Here is a 19,193-nt window from a genome sequence, read left to right on the forward strand (position 1 = left end):
TCCACGTCGGCGCCCCGGGGACCCCTGCCGTGGCGCCATGGCCTCGGAGTCGGTGAAGGTGGTGGTGCGCTGCCGCCCCATGAACCAGCGGGAGCTGGAGCTGAACTGTCAGGCCGTGGTGACGGTGGACTCCGCACGTGGCCAGTGCTTCATCCAGAACCCCGGCGCCTCCGACGAGCCCCCCAAACAGTTCACCTTCGATGGCGCCTACTACATGGACCACTACACCGAGCAGATCTACAACGAGATCGCCTACCCGCTGGTGGAGGTGAGGGCACCCGAGGGGCCGCCTGATAGGCCGCCTCTGAGCACCAGCTGGGCAGGACTTGGGGCCACTCTGAGGGACGGCACTGGCCCCAAACCGTGCGGGTAAAGCCCTTTCAGAGGGTCGCAGGTGGACGCCAGCAGGTTGGTCTGAAGACTTTTTTCCAGGCAGGAGACAGCAGGAACCCACCTGCTACATCTGTGTCCAGGTCCCCACCATCCCCAGTGCCAGGGCTGTCCTCATCCCACCCATTCCAGGCCTTCTCTCACGAGAACTCCAGTCCTCAAGACCACTGCCCTCCATCCTCATGCAAGAGCCCAGGACTTCTCTGAACGGTCCAGTCACTCCCCTCCCCCAGCCGCCTCCTCCTCGCCCAAGAGCAGGGGGTCTCCTCCTCTTCCTCCTCCCAGGCCTGGCCTCTGCTTTCTCCCCCTCAGCATCCAGAACCCTCTCCCTCACCCTCCTCCGGCTTCCTGAGAGGCTCTGGCAGCTCCAAGCCTATGCTGGGGGGAAGATCTCACCAGGTCCCTGCTTCCACAGAGGGAAGGCCACTGGCCTGGCCCTGTCTTGGAGCAATGGAAACCCTTGATCTTTGGTCTAACTCTTCTCCTCAGCAGCTGGGGAACAGGGAGGCAGCAACAGCTTCTCGCCTTTTACTGGGCTTTTGCTTCCCAGAGCACTCTCGCACCAGGGAGCTCGTGTGAGCTTCATAACTGGACAGCACTCACATTTCACAGATGGGGAGACTGAGGCACTGGGGCCAGAGACTGGCCAAGCTTCCGATGAGTCTCTGGTAGAGACGAGGCTAGAGCTACGCCTGCTGTCTCCTTTCCTTTCTTACCAACATCTCCCCAGTGTCCAGCGAGTCGCTCCTTAAGTGAGATGTCACAAGTTCCAGGAAAAAAGGAAAAGGGTGGTAAATGCTGCATACACCTTCCCTTGCTTGAAGCTGCGCATGGCACATTAGGATATGAGGCTCTGGGAGTTCTTCCAGCAAAGAAATCGATGTAACTTAACCCAGCATTTCCAAAGTAGATCTGACCACGGAATGTTTTTGTTTTGGCTGGCAGGCCATTTAACACCCTCAGAACCCCAGCTTTGGCTGTCCTATCTCTTCCTCCAAGGCTCAAAACCCTGGAGAGGACGGAAGAGTTCCGAAACCCAGAGTTCCCCGGGACCTGACCCGAGATGATGCCCAGGGCGTGAGGGCAGCTCTCCTCCAGGGGGTGGTGCCACGCTCTGGAAATGGCCAGGCTCTTCTCAGTCCTGGACTCCGAGGCTGGAAGTAACCTGAGGGGTGTCCCCCTCCCTTGGGTTCACCCAGTGGCAGGGGCTCACTCTTCCCAAAGCAGCCTGTTCTACCTTTGCTGCTTGGCTCTTAGAAGACCGTTCTGCCTGATGAGTCAATCAGCCTCCCTGAAGCTTTCAGCCGCCTGCCCTGGGTCTGTCCTGGGCTCCACAGCACGTCTCTGCTCCCTCATCCAGGGTTGGCCCCTCTAAGATTTGAAGGTTCCAAGATCGTGTTCCTCCTTGGCCTTGACTCCTCTAAGGCCTCAGCCTTGCTCATGGGTCCCCTCCTTATCCTGGGAGTAATCCCTTGAGCAAGCCTTCCTTGTCGGGGTCCCCAAGAAGCCCCATCCCAGAGGTGGAGACACTAAGGACCCAGGAGCTACATCAGATCTCTCCTCCAGCTCCCGCTTTTGTCCCAGTTTCCTCCACTTGTGATTTTCTGCCAGACACCTGCCTCTGGACCACCCACAGAGCCTGAACGTCAGCACCACAAATGTTCTTTCCCAAGAATTCATGAATTCATTCATTCATCCATCTAACATAGCATCTCCACGCCAGGTCCCATTCTGGGCATGGGGAGTGCTGCCCTAAAGGAGGCAGAGACTGCCCTCAGCGAGCTCATGGTCAAGTGGAGGAGCAGCTAAGCTAATAGCTACGATCCAGGGTGATGAGTGGGAGGAGAAGCCCAGGAGATGTGGCAGCACAGAGAAGGCTCGCAAACTTGAGCTCAAAGGGGATGAGAAGTGAGGGGAAGGCGGGAGGGCTTTCCGGAAGTGGTGAAGTCTGAGCTGAGACATGAGGATGAGAGGAGTTGGCCAGGCATGAAGGTGGAGGCAGGGGGCTTCCAGGTGGAGACCAGCATTTGATTTTCACAAAACCCTGTGGATGTATAGAACTGGAGTCATCATTCCCGATGGGAAAACTTAGGCCTGGAGCGTTACTGAACAAGTTAGGTGTGGTTCCAATTCCTAGCACAGTGCCCAGGTCTGTGCTGCATCCTGCTGCCTGCCATTAAGTGAGCACCACGCAAATCATACGCAAAGCATAGCTAGGTGGCTCTGAGCCAGAAGTGGCTGCACCATCAGGGTCCAGTGGCTGTGTGTGTGCCCTGCTAGGCTCTGACCCCGCTCCCATGGCTCTCTCAGGGCTCTGACCTCGTTCGGGGGCCTCCTGTCCAGGGACCTTCCTTTCAAGTCCCATTGCCCTTTTCTGCCTTTTCTTTTTATTTTCCACCCCTTAAATTTAGACTCTGTACTTGAACTTCTCTGTCGCTAGGTGACCTCTTCTACTCTCCACCCCAGATCCACCCTCTTCAGCCGACTCATTATGCCCTAACCTGAGCTGCTCGCCACTCTGCCTGGCCGGCTGCCTGGTCTGTGGGCTCTTTCCCAACCGGTGGCTTTGCCATCTCTCCCTACTCCTATGGCCTTAGAGTCACCTCTGGTGACTCACCCAGGGGCCAGGTACCATGGCTTCTGTCACGTCCAGACTGAGGACAGAGACAGTGACGTGGTAGAAGCCTTAGAGTTTGGCCCCGGGATGGGACATGGAGCTGTTCATTTTGAAAGGGGCAGAAAGGGGATGTGAGGTAATTCAGGATAGATGCTTTTTATTTCAGTTTCGATAGTAAAGTGTTTAATGTGGGGTAGAAAAAATATTCAGCACATCCAACCTGTAATGCAATTTCATGGGAATTATTGCCAAGGATGACACCAGGTTAAAAAGAGAGTCAAATAACAGTTGATTTCATGAAAATCACTTAATCCCAATCATTTTTGGGATGGGGGCCGTGGCTGGACCCAGGCGGAAGTACAGAGTGGCCAACATCGAGGACCTGCTCTGTGTGTGAGCTTGTTTCTGGCAGGTCTGGAAGTATCAGTTGATGGGTGAAACTTCTTTTTTGAAATTTTATGTTTTTCCTTAAAGATGCATGTGAGATTGTTTTCTAATTCACTCCAGAGCAGCACTGATCTGTAGAACTTTCTGCGATGGTGAACATGTTGTGTGTTTGGGCTGTCCAAGTAAATACCCACTAGTCACATGTGGCAAATGAGCACTTGAAATGAGGCCAATGCTACTGAGGAAGTGAATTTTAATTTTATTTAATTTTAGATAAATTGCATTTAAATAACTGCAAGTGACCAGTGGCTGTACAGCAGTGCTTTTTAATACAAACGTAATGTGAGCCACGTGTGTTAATTAAAACTTTTTTAGTAGCCACATTTTAAAAAGTAAAAGGAGACATGCAAAATTAATTTTAATAACACATTACTTAACTCATTGTATCCAAAATATTATCATTTCGATAAAACATAATAGATATTATCATTGTATAATAACCATTAGCGAGATATTTTACACTCTTCATATGAAGTCTTCAAAATGTGGCCTGTGTTTTACACTTGTAGCACACAATTTAGATGCTGAAGTGTCAACAGTTAAAATGAAATGAAGCACAAAAAATAAAGTTGTGTTTAGTGGAAAAATATTTTACGCCGTTTCAGGTTTTAAATGTAAATTAAAAGAAAATAAAAATAAATCCAGTTTCTCAGCTGCACCAGGCACATTTCTAGTGTGGCTAGTGGGTAGACCCTACTGGATGGTGTGGCAATAGTTATTTTTATATAGTATGAATCCCTTCTCTGGGTCTGGGTGGCATTGATACTTGAGCGCCACACCATGTTTTTGTTCCTAGGACTTCGTGTGCCCCCGATTCTGAGGAGCCCAGCTGTGGCTCCTGGTTGGGTGATGGGTCTGCTCCTGCCGCTCCCCCACTGCAGGGGGCCTGTCCCTGTGTGTGGCGCATGGCCCTCTGATGAGCTGCAGGAACCCACACGGTGGTCAGGCTTGCCTTGGACAAGAGAGCAGTGATCGTCCAGTCCTGCCCATAAAAATGAAGCCTGTCCCTCAGAGGAGCTGTGAAAGCTGACTTCAGTCTTCCTTCACCAGCGGCAGTCCCTAGGGATCTGGAGCCCCATGTAGTTCTACAGGCAGGGTCTTTGCAGCGGAATGAGATGTAGTTGCCAGATGGACCCTCGGGGCCTGGGAGCAGCTCTCTGGGCTCATGTTCTGACATTGGATCCCCCGCCCCATGCTGAGTTCTAAAATTTGTGACCTCATGTGTGAGAGCAGGGACTGGGGTGTCCGCCTTGTTCATCGCTCTGTCCCCAGCCAGAGCACATGGCCCAGCACAGGGAAGAGAGTCAGTACCTACGGAACGAATAAATGCATCAGTGATGAGGAGTGACTGTGGGGTGCCGCCCAGTTGGCCTCCTACCTTCGTTCCTACTTCCTTCATCTTCCACCCCTCTTGCCCCAGTTCCACCTGCTCTCAGCCTCTCACCTCTCTGCATCTTTGCTTAAGCTGTCGCCTAGCCTGGAATGCCTTCCTTTCTCTCACCTGTCAAAACCTAAGCCACCCTTTTCGGTCCCCGCAGTTCTACCTACCCAGGAGGCTCTGCCTGATTCTTCCCACACTGTCCTGTCTTCCCCTCTCTGTGCTCCCTCTACATGCCACTGGTGCAACTTCTGACATTACAAACGCCTCCACTTGCCTTGTATGGGAATCAGTCCCCCACGCTCCAGGCAGACATGCAGCAAGCACCTGCGTATGCCAGCACTTCCCGTGCCGATGCATGCACTAATTCTCCTGGAAACCTCACAACAGTCTTGGAGGAGGTGTTATTTCTGACTCTTTATTTCAGAGGAGGAAACGGAGGCTCAGTGTGCCTGGGTAAGAACAGTCCAAGGGCACACAGTCAGTAAAAGGTAGAGACTGGATTTGAACCCAGGTGACTAGGCTCCGTGGCATAAGCTCTTAACCACACACCGGGACCGTCTCCTACCCAACCAGGCAGTGCACTCCTTGAGGACACAGCTGTGCCTTATTCGTCTCTGCTTGCCCACCCCCAGCCTAGGGACACCTGGTGGGAGACCCAGAGGGAGCCTGAGTGTGTGAGTTAGGAGGCAGCCCCGCAGACCTGGGCCTGGCTCCAAGCCTGGCTGTGCTGGGCCAGCTGAGCGCTTGGGTTTTGGTCCTCCCATGCAGGGTGTCACTGAGGGCTACAACGGCACCATCTTTGCCTACGGCCAGACAGGCAGCGGGAAGTCCTTCACCATGCAGGGCCTGCTGGACCCGCCCTCCCAGAGAGGCATCATCCCCAGGGCCTTCGAGCACGTGTTTGAGAGCGTTCAGGTATGGGCCTCGTGGAGGGAAGGGCAGGGCTGGTGCTTGGGGCCTGCGGGCTCCCCAGACAGTGACCACAAATGGTCACAGGGCACTTCTGACCGTGGGATGCAATCAGAGCCTGCCTCGACTCGGCACAGATGAGCTGCTCTGGTTTCTGAAATGGCGATGGGAGAACTTAAACTTGAGAAGATGACACCGAACAGTTCCACGTTTTTCTCCTGCCATTTTTGGATTTTAACATTTCGTTTAGTACTTCGCATGGATGCGATGCCCTGAGCACTGTCCTGAGACGTCGTTGTCACAATCATAGCTCTCCTTTCTATTGAGCAGTTGCTACATACCAAACCTTGTGCAAAGCCCTGTTTTATCCCACTGAACCCCTATGCTGGCCCAGGAGGTAACTGTCACCCCATTTTTGAGGTGGGGAAGCTGAGATTTGAAGTGCCTATAGGCCAGGTCAAGGTGGGTTATCCCAGTGTCTAGGCTGCAGCTGAGAAGTGCCCTGGTGACCATTCGTGGCAATGCACAGAGATCCCCGCATCTGAGAAGTGGCAGAGTGGGGACTGGGACCCTGGTCAGCTGCAGAGCTCACTGTTCCTGTCCCCGGGACCCATCTGGTGACCCACAGGCGAGAGAGCTGCCAGGGATCAGCCCAGAGCCAGAGCTTGGTCTAGGCCTTACCTGTGGCCTTGGTTTCTCTCCCCAGTCATGGGGAGGTGTCTCCCATTTCCTGTCCCTTGAAACCTGGAGAGAGAGCCTGAGACAATAGCAGTAGGAGAGTAAAGCAACTCTGTGAAGCCGGAGAGGAAGGGAGACTGTGCCAGGCGGGCAGGCGAGGCTGGGTGGGGTGGGGGACTCCTCTTCCCTGGACATCGCCCCTCCTGCCATGATGCCCTGGCTGCAGAGGGGCTCAGGTTGCACGGTCAGGTCTGGCAGTGGGTGCTCAGGTGTCTTTGTTCTCTCCACCCACTCCCTGCAGTGTGCAGAGAATACCAAGTTTCTGGTCCGGGCCTCCTACCTGGAGATCTACAATGAAGATGTCCGTGACCTGCTGGGGCCTGACACCAAGCAGAAGCTGGAGGTAGGTGCACACCTGGCACAGGCAGATGGGGCCTGGGGGAGGAGAGAGGTCAGCATCAGGTGGTGCTCCCTCAGAAGTACAGGGAAGGTATCCTGAGAGCACAGTGGCTGTGTGGACTAGAGTGGGGACTTCTGAACTTGAATTTTGGAGTATTCCGAGTCCATGATGCAGGGGAGGGGTTAATGGGCCTACCTCCACCACACGCGGCAGGGCTGGACCTTGCCTGGGGTAATGCCACCTGTATCTGTTGAAATAGATGGAGTTTTGTAATAGATAACATTTGAAAAGAGGGTTTCACTTCTAAAAAATTATTTTGAAAATCTCTAAGGGCCCTTCAAGCTAAAAATAAGGTACTAATGATCATCATTTATTGAGCACTTACTACTTACTGACTGCTTTAGGCACATTACCCATTTAGTACTCACAGTACCCTTGTTAGGTAGATATTATTATCCCCGATTTACCGATGCGGGAAGGGAGGTTTAGAGAGGTTAATTAACTTGCCGAAGATTCACCCAGCAGTAAGTGGCCAAACCTGGATTTGAACTCAGGTCTGTCTGACTTCAAGGTCCTGAATCTCAAACATCCCCTTTCACTGCTGCTGCTGGGCCCAGATTCTGGGACCTTATTCCCTTCAAAAGGGATTTGGTGTAGGCAGGCCTCAGGACTGACGATATGACCTCATAAGGTTGTTATGAGGATCGAAAAAGGTAATGAAGGAGAGCTGCTTAGCACAGTGCTGCTGTATAGCAAGTGTTCAGTGTGTGAACCATTTTATGCCACTGAGATTCCAAGAAAGGACAGCAGATGTGACTGGGGGCTGCACGGTGGGACCCTAGGGAGAAGGAGTCGAGACATGTTTTGTAAAAGGCTAGAATCAGAATGAAAGAACATCATTTCCCAACAGCGTGAAGTAGAATTAGACCCTCTGAGGGTTCAATCAAGGTAGGGAGAACCTGGCTAACCCTTTGGGGAGCTGAATGAAGTCAAGTGACCTGCCAGGAATGGATAACAGTGGCAAGGCTTGACCCAGGTCTGGGACACTTGGGTCTTCACCGTAGTGTGAGGCCTTGGTTATGTGTCCTCTCTGGGACTCTTTCAATGCTGGGTGGGCCTGGTCAGGTCCAAGGAGCAGAGGCCAGTGGGGGGAAGTGCTGGTGGTGGTCCCCCAACTCTGGTGCTTCTTATCTGACCAAGCAACCAGTGGACCCCCCGAGAGGCCCACAAACAGTATTGGGGGTTGGCCCACCTCCTTCACAGTCAGAAAGCCCCAGGTGGGAGAGTGTCAGTCATTAGCGAGCATCAGCCCTGGGAGGTTGCTATGGAGATGCCCCTTTTATAGGTGAGGAAACTAGGCTGGGAAAGCAGAAGTGACTTGAGGTCACTGAGCTAGGAAGTCACAGAGTCAGGGCTGGACATCTTCCCTCACCCGAACTGCTTACATCTCCCCAGGCCACATGCCTTGCCAGCCGTGGGGAGGGGGCGGAACCGGGCAAAGGGGCTGCCACCGATGCCTCCCAGTCCTCTAGACCCTCCCTGTCTTCCAGATTAGACAGGATGCTGGACCGGTTCCCACACCATCCCCACCCACGTGGAGGCAGGGATGTTTCTCTGCTCAGCTCCAGAGCAACCCCCAGTTGCTCTGGCTTCATTTGAGGGCATTGTGAGTTCCTCTCTCACTGGCAACCTCTCCATGGCCCAATGGAACAGATTGGACCTCAGAAAGCAGATGTCTTGAAAAACTTGTGTGTAAAAAAAATCCTTAAGATTTTGAGCCAGGAAGACCCTTGGAGAGGTGGTCCAACCCTTTCCTGGTACAGACGAGGAAATTGAGAGCCAAGGAGAGGAAGGGACTTGGCCAAGGTCGCAGAGCAAATTAGTAGTTGTTGCACCAGAACTTGCGGAATCTGAGTGGTCAGGTGCTTTCCTCCCGGTATTTTTGAGGGTCAGCAATATAGGAAACTCCTGGGGCAATAAGAAGCCAGAAGTGAGATTCCAGTCAAGAGAGGGACGTCCATTAGTTGATTCGTTCATTCAACAAAGATATACTGGGAAGAGACCGAGGGTACAGGCCACATGAGTGTGAGCTCCCTCCATCCCTCTCAGGACCACCCCACCCCTCAACCCCCTGCTTCTCTGCTTCTCCCAAACACAGCAATGCCGGGCCCTTTCTGTGCAGGAACCTCCTCCAGCCTCTCACCTGAAGTCTTTCCACTGTCTTCTTTATCCTGGAGCTAGAGCAGCTGAGTCATAGCTCAGCCCCCCGGGGCTGGGGAATGGGGAGAGGAGAAAGGCACAGAAAGTTGCAGCACACACGTGTCAGCCCTGAAAGGCCAGCCTGCACGATCAGGGCCCCCTGCCAACCCACACTGGGGCAGCAGGGGGCCCTCCTCCCCTCCTCATTAACCTGGACCCTACAGTGGCCTCAGTACCGAGGCCCTAAGGGCCCAAGTGCGGGCAGCTACATGCATTCGCCCTAGCTGGGCCACGGGCCTCAGGCTGCTTGCCGAGAGCTGCCAGAGACAGATGGGCTCCGTGACACTCCCCATGGGTGCACCGAGCTTTTGCCCTTGTTCCTCCCGGAGGAGGTACAGGTGGGTTTTCACATGAACCTCACAACAGCCTTAGGAGGAGGTGCTGTTCTTATCCTTTATTATAGGTGGGGAAACTGAGGCTCGGTGTGCCAGGGGAAGACCAGATATGAACCCAGGTGGGCAGGCTCCACAGCATAATGCGGGGCCTGATCGTGTTGGTAATAAGGAGTTATTAGATCGGTAAGGGCCAGCAAGAGATTTGAGGAAGCAGAGTTACACTTCCTCTCTGCAACCACCATGAACCATCGTGGAACACAGCCCAGTACTGCTGGAGGCGGTTCCTCCACTCGTATCCACCAGCACCCCGCATCCCGGCAGAGTGTCGGGACTCCCTCCTCCATGGGTGCATTTCTTGGCTCCGGACCAGTGGCAGACTCTCCTGCCTGAACATCCCAGCTGGTTGCCATGGTGACCAGGCGGCCTTGTAGCTTGAAGGAGCAGTTACCAAGGAACAGGGCGCAGCTGGTGGCTGTCACTCAGTGTCTCCCTAGCTCAGTGGTAGGTGGGGGCAGGAATAGTGGGGGAGGGATGGAGGGAGCAGGGATCACAAGGTGAAAGCAGGCCTTCCTAGGTCTAAACGTGAGGTTGGGGGGGTACCCCTAAGTGAGGAGTTGCCTCCCTGCCCCCTTTTCTGCTCGTGACAGACGGACCATCCTCACCCTCTTCATGACCTGTGTTCCTGAGCCCCATCCAAGTACCTGCAGAACTTTTTATTAGTTCCGTTCTCTTCTTAATCTTCATAATAGTCATGCAGAAGTAGGACTTATCATCCTCATTCTACAGATGAGGAAACCGAAGCTGAGAGGGGCAAATTGACTTCTGTAACTAGCAAATGACAGAAGCAGATTTCTACTCCAGGCCTGTACGATTAATAGGAGCTGCATTCTTCCCGAAGCCAGGAGCAACCGCTCCCTCACCTGGGCCTGCTCAGTGCCAGGCAGGCTTCTAGGTTCTTCTTGGGAACATGGCAGCGATCGAAACAGGCGGCTCTCGGGCACACAGGTCGGCTGCCTTCATGCCATGCTCTGTTCACAGGGTCTCCTGCTTCTGTTTTTTTTGCTCTGTCCTCACAGTGGCCTCTAGGTCAAGATCAACCCTTTGTCATGTCAAGCTCCAGTTGCTTCAGAATGCTCCAGGCTCTCTCCTAGCCCTGCCTCTGGACCCTTCCACTGTCTGTGCCCCCAGTTGCTGCCCTGCCACTAATAACTGTGTGACCTTCGGCAAGTCACTTAACCCTTCTGTGCCTCAGTTGTTTATGCCATAAAGCCTAGTCCTGCAGGCCGGCTCTGGCTGGTTCTCCAAATTTTGGTAGATGGGCAAGCCTGTGCTTGCCACCCCTCCCCCTGCCCACTGTGCGATATGGACGCAACCCCACCTCGGACCCCGAAGCTGTCCGGAGCAAAGCCTCTGAGCCTTCTGTGGCTCAGACCAGCAGACAGATGACTATTGTCCTAATTCACTCTGCTCTTGCCAGAGTAGTTTTATTTCTTCTCACACTTGAAAAATATTGCGTTTCACAGCTCTGTGTCAGCAACAAAACAACTTGGCTGCCTGGAGAGCGAGCAGGGAGTAATCAGATAAATTAATTTACTCACTGCCATCGCGCTGAGGGCCTGCTTGAGCCGTGGGCCGATGGGAGGTCTGGGCGGCAAATGACACTTCACCGGCCATGATCCAAGGATCTGGGAACGGGCGTGTTTCCCCGGAGCTGTGGCAGAGAGGCAAAGAGCCATGTCGACAGGGCACAGGGGAACACTCAGAGCCCTTGGGTGACAGAGTCAGCCCCAGGGAGCTAAAGTGCCCAGACTGAAAGCCAGCGGCATAATAACAGCACTAACAACAGTGAGGACAGCGGCTTGCATTTGTGGGGCACTTGCCATGTGCCAGGCAACGTGCCAAGCATTGTATGGGCCTTAGTTTGCTAAATCCTCACCACCTCCCTAGGAGATAGGTATCTCATACCCAGTTTACAGACGTGGAAATTGAGGCTCAGAGAGGTTCAGTCACTGGCCCAAGGTCCCACAAGTAAGAGGTGGTGGTGGGTGAGGCTGTCTCCACCTGGAGCAAACCCTCTGGCTAATAGGGTATTTGGGGTGCCGACTGCTGTGCGGGAGGGCGAAGGTGGTCTGAACGAGGCCCTTTCCTCGGGGATGCCTGCCCCACCTGCCCCTGGCCCGTGCCTCCGGCCCACAGCTGAAGGAGCACCCGGAGAAGGGCGTGTACGTGAAGGGGCTCTCCATGCACACGGTGCACGACGTGGCCCAGTGCGAGCGCATCATGGAGACGGGCTGGAAGAACCGCTCGGTCGGCTACACCCTGATGAACAAGGACTCCTCACGCTCCCACTCCATCTTCACCATCAGCATCGAGATCTACGCCGTGGGTATGTGGAGCCTGGCGGGGTGGAGGGGCCAGGCGACCTGAGCTGGGTTCAGCTTCTGCTTTTGTCACAGACCTCCCGTGTGACCTTATGATGGTCACTGCCCCTTTCTGGGCTTCGGTCTTCTGATCTTCACAAAGAAGGGGTTGGATAAGATGATCTTGAAGGCTCTTCCACCTCCACTGATACTCAGTAAGGCCAAGACACCTCACCTCTCAGAGCCTCAAGGCCCCATCTGAAACTGGGAAGGGGCTCGAACAGGAAACATGAGAGGACCCTCCCTGTGCTAGGACCCATGTTGCCAGGACAAACAGCATCAACAACAACAACAATAATAATACTGGTAGCTACCACTGAGCACTTACTGTGTGCTGTGCAGTTTATATGCATTAGTGCATATGACCATGGGTGGTGGCTGCAGAAAAATGCATCACTCACAGCCTTTTCTAACCTGTCCCCTACAAGATGTTACAGTAGTTTCCCATTTTTCCTTGTAAATAATGGCATCATGAACATCTTTGTGCACAAAACCTTTCTGCTTTTATTTACTTTATTTTTTTATTTTTTATTTTAGATGAGGCAACCCTTGGTTGACCTCACAGATTACAAGGACCTCGTCAGCTTACAACCCCTTATTTATTTTTTTAATTTTTTTATTTTTTACGCCTACAGCACCTGATCTTCCTAGGTGGTCTCCCATCCAAGTACTAACCAGGCCCGACCCTGCTTAGCTTCCGAGATCAGATGGGATCGGGCTTGTTCAGGGTGGCCTGGCCGCAGACAAAAACCTTTCTGCTTTTAGAGTCATTTCCTCAGATCAGGTTCCCTGGAGTCCATCTGAAGCAGAGGGCACAGACCTGTCTAAAGCTCCCAGTACATTCTGCAAAGTGCTTTCCAGAACGGCGATTCCATGTCCCGCCTTCCTGCTTTTTTTTTTTTTTGTAATAGCTGAAAAAATTAAGCCCCTTTCATGTTCAAGTCTGTACTGCAGCAGTCCCCAGCCTTTTGGGCACTAGGCTCCTATGAGAATCTAATGCCTGATGATCTGAGGCGGAGCTGAGGCGGTGATGCTGGCGCTGGGGAGCGGCTGCAAATCCAGATGAAGCTTCCTTCACTTGCCCGCCACTCACCTCCTGTTGTGCGGCCTGGTTCCTAACAGGTCACTGGCCAGTACTGGTCCATTCCCCTGCTCTACTGGGGACCAGCCAAATTTCTTTACTTCAGGTTCCTGTGCCCATGGGCAAAACTAGGTCAATTCTGGTTTTGACCAGCAGGAAACTAAGAAAGAAGCCCCTGCCCCTCTGCCTCGTCTCACTTGGGACCGTTTATGGTATCTTCTAGAGATGAGGAAAATTATTAATAGAATTAAGTCATTCAGTGAGCACTTGCTACGAGGCAGGCACAACCCTGAGCTCTTCCCATGTGTGCTATCAGTGTAATCCTTACAACACCGCCTCGGGGCGGGTCTTTGATTCTGAGCTGAGGCTCAGAGTCAAGCGAAGCTATTTCCCCAAGTTTCCTAGCAACTAAGGGATGGATCTCCCAAGACTGAACCTCCCAGGTCTGTGTCTCCAAAACCTGTGCTCTGAGCCCCTGCTCCCAACCGGGGGGTGTCCGGCCTCCTGTCGCCCTCAGCACTCGGGGTCTGCCCTGCTAGCACAGCTCAGTCACTGCAGAACCAGGCTTGTTCTCAGAGGAAACAAACGCCTGCTCTGGGCCAGGCCCTGTGCAGACCCTGCAAAAACATGCTGTCGGTTTCTTCCTCCCAACAGCTAACCCTAACCCTTTTGTTAGTCTCATTTTGTTGATATGACAATTGAGGATCAGAGAGGTGCATGCCCTGCCAAGGTCACACAGCAAGTAAAGGGCAGGACTGAGATAGGAACCAGGCCCAAGAGTCTCCAAACCTGACGTTTTTTTGCATTAAAGGATACAAATCCCTGGTGACCCAGTCACATTCCCCCAACTCCCCACTTCTGGCCTCACAGGAAGTCTGTAGGAGCTGTCATGATAGCTGTAAGAAATTCTGCTGCACTCGGAGAATAGTCTGTGTCTCCCAGGCCCTGCTCCCTGGAGTGAGACAGCCCCGGGGCCTGATCCTGGCTCCACCACTTGGACTTTGGGCGATTAAATGCCCTTTCTGAACCTCAGTATCCTCATCTGTAAGATGGGAACAGTGATAGCGCCTCCTTCATGGAGGTCCTGGGCGGCTGAAATGAGACCCTCCGTGGGTGGTGAGCTTGATTCCTGATAGCTAACTGCCCTCGTTACTGTGGGGGTGGGGGTCACCCGAAGGCCCTCACCCTTCTGCCTGGTTGGTCTGCAGACGAGCGGGGCAAGGACCACCTCCGGGCGGGCAAGCTGAACCTGGTGGACCTGGCGGGCAGCGAGCGGCAGTCCAAGACGGGAGCCACGGGGGAGCGGCTCAAGGAGGCCACCAAGATCAACCTGTCGCTGTCGGCGCTGGGCAATGTCATCTCGGCCCTGGTGGATGGGCGCTGCAAACACATCCCCTACCGGGACTCGAAGCTGACGCGGCTGCTGCAAGACTCGCTGGGAGGCAACACCAAGACGCTGATGGTGGCCTGCCTGTCTCCCGCGGACAACAACTACGACGAGACGCTCAGCACGCTGCGCTACGCCAACCGGGCCAAGAACATCAAGAACAAGCCACACATAAATGAGGACCCCAAGGACGCCCTCCTGCGCGAGTACCAAGAGGAGATCAAGAAGCTCAAGGCGATTCTGGCCCAGCAGATGAACCCCAATAACCTATCAGGTGGGGCAGCTCGGGGAGGAAGTGGCAGAAGGGTCAAGGGTCAGAGGGAAAGGCTCTCTCCCTCGGTCTCCCTGCTGCTAGTCTCCCATCTGAGAGATGTGGAGGCAGCGCGCTGTGTCCTTTCAACTTCCTGGGAGCATAGCTTTAGAAAAGGCAGGGAGAGCCCTGGTTGGTGACAGCTCCGATGGCGTCTGCTTGCCGATGCCCCAGGAAGAGGCGGGTCCGTCTGGCCTGTCCCATCAGCCCTGGGCTCTCTTACCTACTCCCCGCTTCTGGGCTGCACATTCGTCATCCCCTCGTCTGCCTACCGTCCTTGTGGCAGCATCGTGATGCTGTGCTGCTCAGTAGCTGAATGACTCACTCCCCCACATCCCATCCATGGTCGCAGTTAGGCACCTCGTGATGGCAGCTCCCACGCCCAGGCGTTTGGCAGGTAGAAGTCCATACCTGGAACACAGGCCTGCAAGGTCCTTGCAACTGAGGGACTCCAAGGTTTTCTTTGTCTGAGAAACCCTTGGGGAAGGGAGCACAAAAGAGCCTAAGTCCACCTCCCCACCCACATTTCCCTCTATCTATTCATTCTATGCACATACCCATCCACCCACCCATCCATTCAGTCATCCATCCACTTAATCTACCCATCTATTCGCCCATTCTCTCTACCCACCCTATCTATCCTACCATCCACACATCTACCTATTCATTTGCTTCATCCTGTTATCCAGCCTTTTATCCATCTTTCCACTCACCCACCCACTGTCCATCCAGAGTTCACTAAGCAGCCCCTGTGTGTATGGACCTGTGCTGGGCACTAGGGATGAACCAGAGATGAACCAGATCTAGGCTCTGCCTCATGGGCACCTTGTCTCCTGGGGCTGATCATGTACAGCTCTCTACCCAGCACACCATCATGTGTGTCTAGGGTAGAGGGCTGTACAGGCACCGCAGGGCAGAAAGGAGTGTCCAAGTTCAACCAGGGGCGGAGTATGGTCAGGGAGGGAGGCTTTACAGGGGAGGGGTAACCAAGCAGTGTCTTGGGATGGGGCGAGAAGTCTCCCTGTTAGGCTGAGAGAGGCCATTGAGGGCAAAGATGCACAAAACTATAAAGTGTGTTTGGGGAACCAGAAGTACTTCTGCTGGCTGCACGCTGAGTAGGGTGGGGGAGATGGCCAGGTAGAGGGTGGCAGGGGCCGGAGTGGCGGCGACCTTGAACACCATGATGGGGAGTCCACTTTGGCAGTCTGCCTTGCTCCTCTCTCCCTACCTCCCCGCCTCTGGTCGTACTCACCCCCGAGGTTGGTAAGGGGAAGCTGGGTGGAGGAATGGCGAGAGGCACCAGGAGGGAGTCAGAGAGGATCGGCCAGTGGCTCCCCAGACCTGGCAGCTAGCATTTATGCAGCCTTTCGGGGGTGATCATGGCAGCCTTGTGGGATCGGGGCTGTTAGGGTCCCCTCCTCCTGGATTGGGAACATGCAGCTCAGCAAGCGGAGATGACTAGTGCGGGGCAGGGCAGAGAGCTGAGCAGTAACAGCCAGTTCACACGCTGGCTCCCTGGCCCAGCAGCTTGGCTTCTCTGAGCCTCAGTTTCCTCATCTGTAAAATGGGGGTAACAACAACACCTGCTTTGTTATGGTTTGAGGCAGTTTGGGAGGATTGCATGAAGTAACGAACGTGTGGCCTGAGCACATAAAGCTCATTAGACAATGCGTGACGCTTTCACTCTATAGTGGGGCCTTATACACCCTGGCTCCCTGGCCAAGCAGTTTGGCTTCTCTGAGCCTCAGTTTTCTCATCTGTAAAATGGGGGTAACAACAACACCTGCTTTGTTATGGTTTGAGGCAGTTTGGGAGGATTGCATGAAGTAACGAACGTGTGGCCTGAGCACATAAAGCTCATTAGACAATGCGTGACGCTTTCACTCTATAGTGGGGCCTTAATCCAGGTGTTTCCGACGCAAAGCTCTGTGTGCTTCCACCACGCGGGACTGGCCCTTAGCCATCGCCCTCTCAGCCCGGTTCTGCCCTCCGGGGACTGTCACATTTCTCTCTTCCCCTGATGGTACGACTTGAAACACTGGTCTGTTTCACTGACCACAGTTTTCCTCCTTCCACAATCTCACGCCCCGTCCGGGCACGCCCTGGGCCCCATCCCCCTGAGGCTGCCCTTGTCGCGGATGACCTCCTGTGATTCAGCACAGCCATCGGTGCTCACGCAGGCCTCAGCTGTCCTCGGCATCGGCATCGGCATTGGGTCACTCACTCAGCGGATCCCCTTCAAGCCCCTGCCTTCTCCTTGCTTCCTGGACATGCTCTGTCCTGGTTCTCCTCCCACCTGTCCGGCCCCTCACACAAGCCCACCCCTTCCCTAACCTCCTGACGCTGGCCTATCGCAGGGGCGGCCCTCTCCCCTCTCTCTCCACGCACCCCGAAGGTGGATTCATCTGGTCTCATGGCTTTAAATGCCATGTCTAAGCTCAAGGCTCTCACTTGTAGACCTCTGGCCTGGCCATGTGATTTGCGTCCAGGTCTTAATTCATACGGGTGACTGAATGGTGACACAGAGAGGTCAATACCATTGAAAGAAAGGTTTTATGTTATTCACAGTTACCCTAGAAACGAGAGGCAGGCACACCGTGCAGGGCCACAGGGGGAAGCACCAGGGTCAGTCTGGAGACGGAGAGGAGCACGGGGCCAGCCTGAGCCAGAGCCTTCACTGGGGTTTCCGTGGGAAAGACAAGGCAGGGCAGCGGAAACAGTGTGGGACTGGCTCGTTTGAATAATGCCGATATGTTCGGGGCACAGGGGCTGTCCCTGGACCCAGGCCCTGTGGTGACCGAAGGCCGGGGAAATGCTGGCTTGGCATGAGTTAGATAGAGAAGGTGGTTAGGGGCATGGACTGGAGCTCGGATGGTTTGTGTATGAGAGACAGGCTCACCGACAAGTTGTTTACTCTCTCTGGGGATTAGCTGGCCCTGGGAGGGGTGGTCTCCCCCCGTCCAGCAAGTCCCCAACATGTCAAAGCATCATAAAATGTAGAAAATTTATAAAAATGATTGATAACATGTGTCCTCTGAATTCCAGACTTGAATATCCAGCTGTCTATTAACTTAACACATCCAACGTCGAGCTCTTGATCTTCCCCAGAGCTGCTTGTCTTGCAGCTGTCCCCGCCCAGCTGATGGCAACTCTCTCCTTGCAGGTGTTCAAGCCAGAAGCCCTGCGGTTATCCTTGGCTTCTAGAGAGCTCCAACCCGTATCTAATCTAGCAGTAGATCCTGTTCTCTTTACCTTCAAAACATATCCAGGATCTGTCCCCTGCTGTCCCCCTGCCCTGAGCCACTATTATCTCTCACCTGAATTACTGCGGAAGCCCCCAGTAGGTCTCCCGGTGTCTGCCCTTGACACCCCGCTCAGTACATTCTCCACACAGCAGCCAGCGAGATCCTGCCCAAATGCAGATCTTTTCACCGCCCGGCGCAAACTCTCCCAATGGCTAGTTTATCCCAGAGTCAAAGCCGAGGTGCTCACCACGGCCTGCGAGGTCCCCCTGACCTGGCCCCGTGCCCTCTCCCTCTTCCTTTTCGCCCATACTCTCCCTCTCTCACTCCACTCCAGCCACGTTGGCCTCCTGACAGTCCAGGCCCCTGTCCACTGCAGGACCTCTGCACTCACTGCTCCCTCTGTCCGTCCCCAGGACCTCTGCCCGCTTTGCTCTGCCCCTCACTTCCTTCAGATCGCTGTTCTCCTCTTCCCGTGTCTAAGAGCCCTTCCCTGACCTCTCTGTTTAAAGCACGCGGCTCCCTCTTGGTTCCTACTCCTGAAAACCCTCCCGCTTTCTTCCTCTCCTCAGAATGCATCGCTTTGTGACGTCATCAGTTTGCCTTATTTATTTTGTTCGCCTTTCTCTCCCAATTGAAAACTCAACTTGTGGGGGTGGAGTTTTGTCTGTTTTGTTCAATAGCTCATCTCCAGTGCCTAGAACATGTAGTGCTCAAGAAATATTTCTTGAATGAACGAATAAATTAGCATTTTACATAGAGACATGCTTCAAAGAAGTTCAATACTTTGAAGACTTTTTGAATGAGCCTGTGGTTGTCTTTATGGATTTCTGCTGAGCTCCTGCAAACCACGTGTACTTTGGTCACAGCCCTCTCCTTTCTGCTTTTCTCCCAGCCCTGCTGTCCAATCAGGTGCCCCTCAACCCTGTCCAAACTGAGGAGAAGCCGTTGCCCCCACCTGTGATCCAGCATGACACGGAGGCCGAGAAGCAGCTGATCCGGGAGGTGAGACCCAGGGCAGATGGAGAAGGGTAGGCAGGTGGGGCTTGTCTGACCATCTCGAGAAGGGTGTTGTGTCCACCTCAGCATCACCTCGGAGGTGATATAATCTCCCTTTTGGAACTCAGAAAGCTGAGGCTCAGAGAGGAGCCATGACTTGCCCAAAGTCACAAGGCTAGGGGGAGAGTCAGAGCTGGGATTTGAACTTGGGTCCCCGACTCTAGAGTCCAGTCTATCTCACATCAGTGAGAGAACAGAAGGGGGATTGGGGGCATCTCCAGGAGCGCGGCCTGTCTTCAGCACAGCAGGAAGGGGTGGCTGTGGGCTGATGGAAGCGG

At 54.0% G+C, this 19,193-nt stretch overlaps 1 protein-coding gene and 1 non-coding gene across 2 annotated transcripts in view; one reads left to right on the plus strand and one right to left on the minus strand.

Annotated features, from left to right (window-relative positions):
* Positions 1–37: 37 nt before the first annotated feature.
* KIF17 (kinesin family member 17) overlaps positions 38–19,193 on the plus strand; it is a 33,183-nt gene continuing 14,027 nt past the window's right edge. The window contains exons 1-6 of the mRNA XM_015598812.2: positions 38–268; positions 5,604–5,750; positions 6,724–6,825; positions 11,613–11,802; positions 14,126–14,578; positions 18,752–18,861. Of these exons, the coding sequence (XP_015454298.1) occupies positions 38–268; positions 5,604–5,750; positions 6,724–6,825; positions 11,613–11,802; positions 14,126–14,578; positions 18,752–18,861 (1,233 nt within the window). The remainder of the gene's footprint in view (positions 269–5,603; positions 5,751–6,723; positions 6,826–11,612; positions 11,803–14,125; positions 14,579–18,751; positions 18,862–19,193) is intronic.
* LOC112472973 lies at positions 12,463–12,581 on the minus strand. The gene has a single exon (XR_003043873.1). It is a non-coding gene; the product is annotated as a 5S ribosomal RNA (ribosomal RNA).

The sequence above is a fragment of the Pteropus alecto genome, unplaced genomic scaffold, assembly GCF_000325575.1.
Source record: "Pteropus alecto unplaced genomic scaffold, ASM32557v1 scaffold39, whole genome shotgun sequence".
NCBI lineage: Eukaryota > Metazoa > Chordata > Mammalia > Chiroptera > Pteropodidae > Pteropus > Pteropus alecto.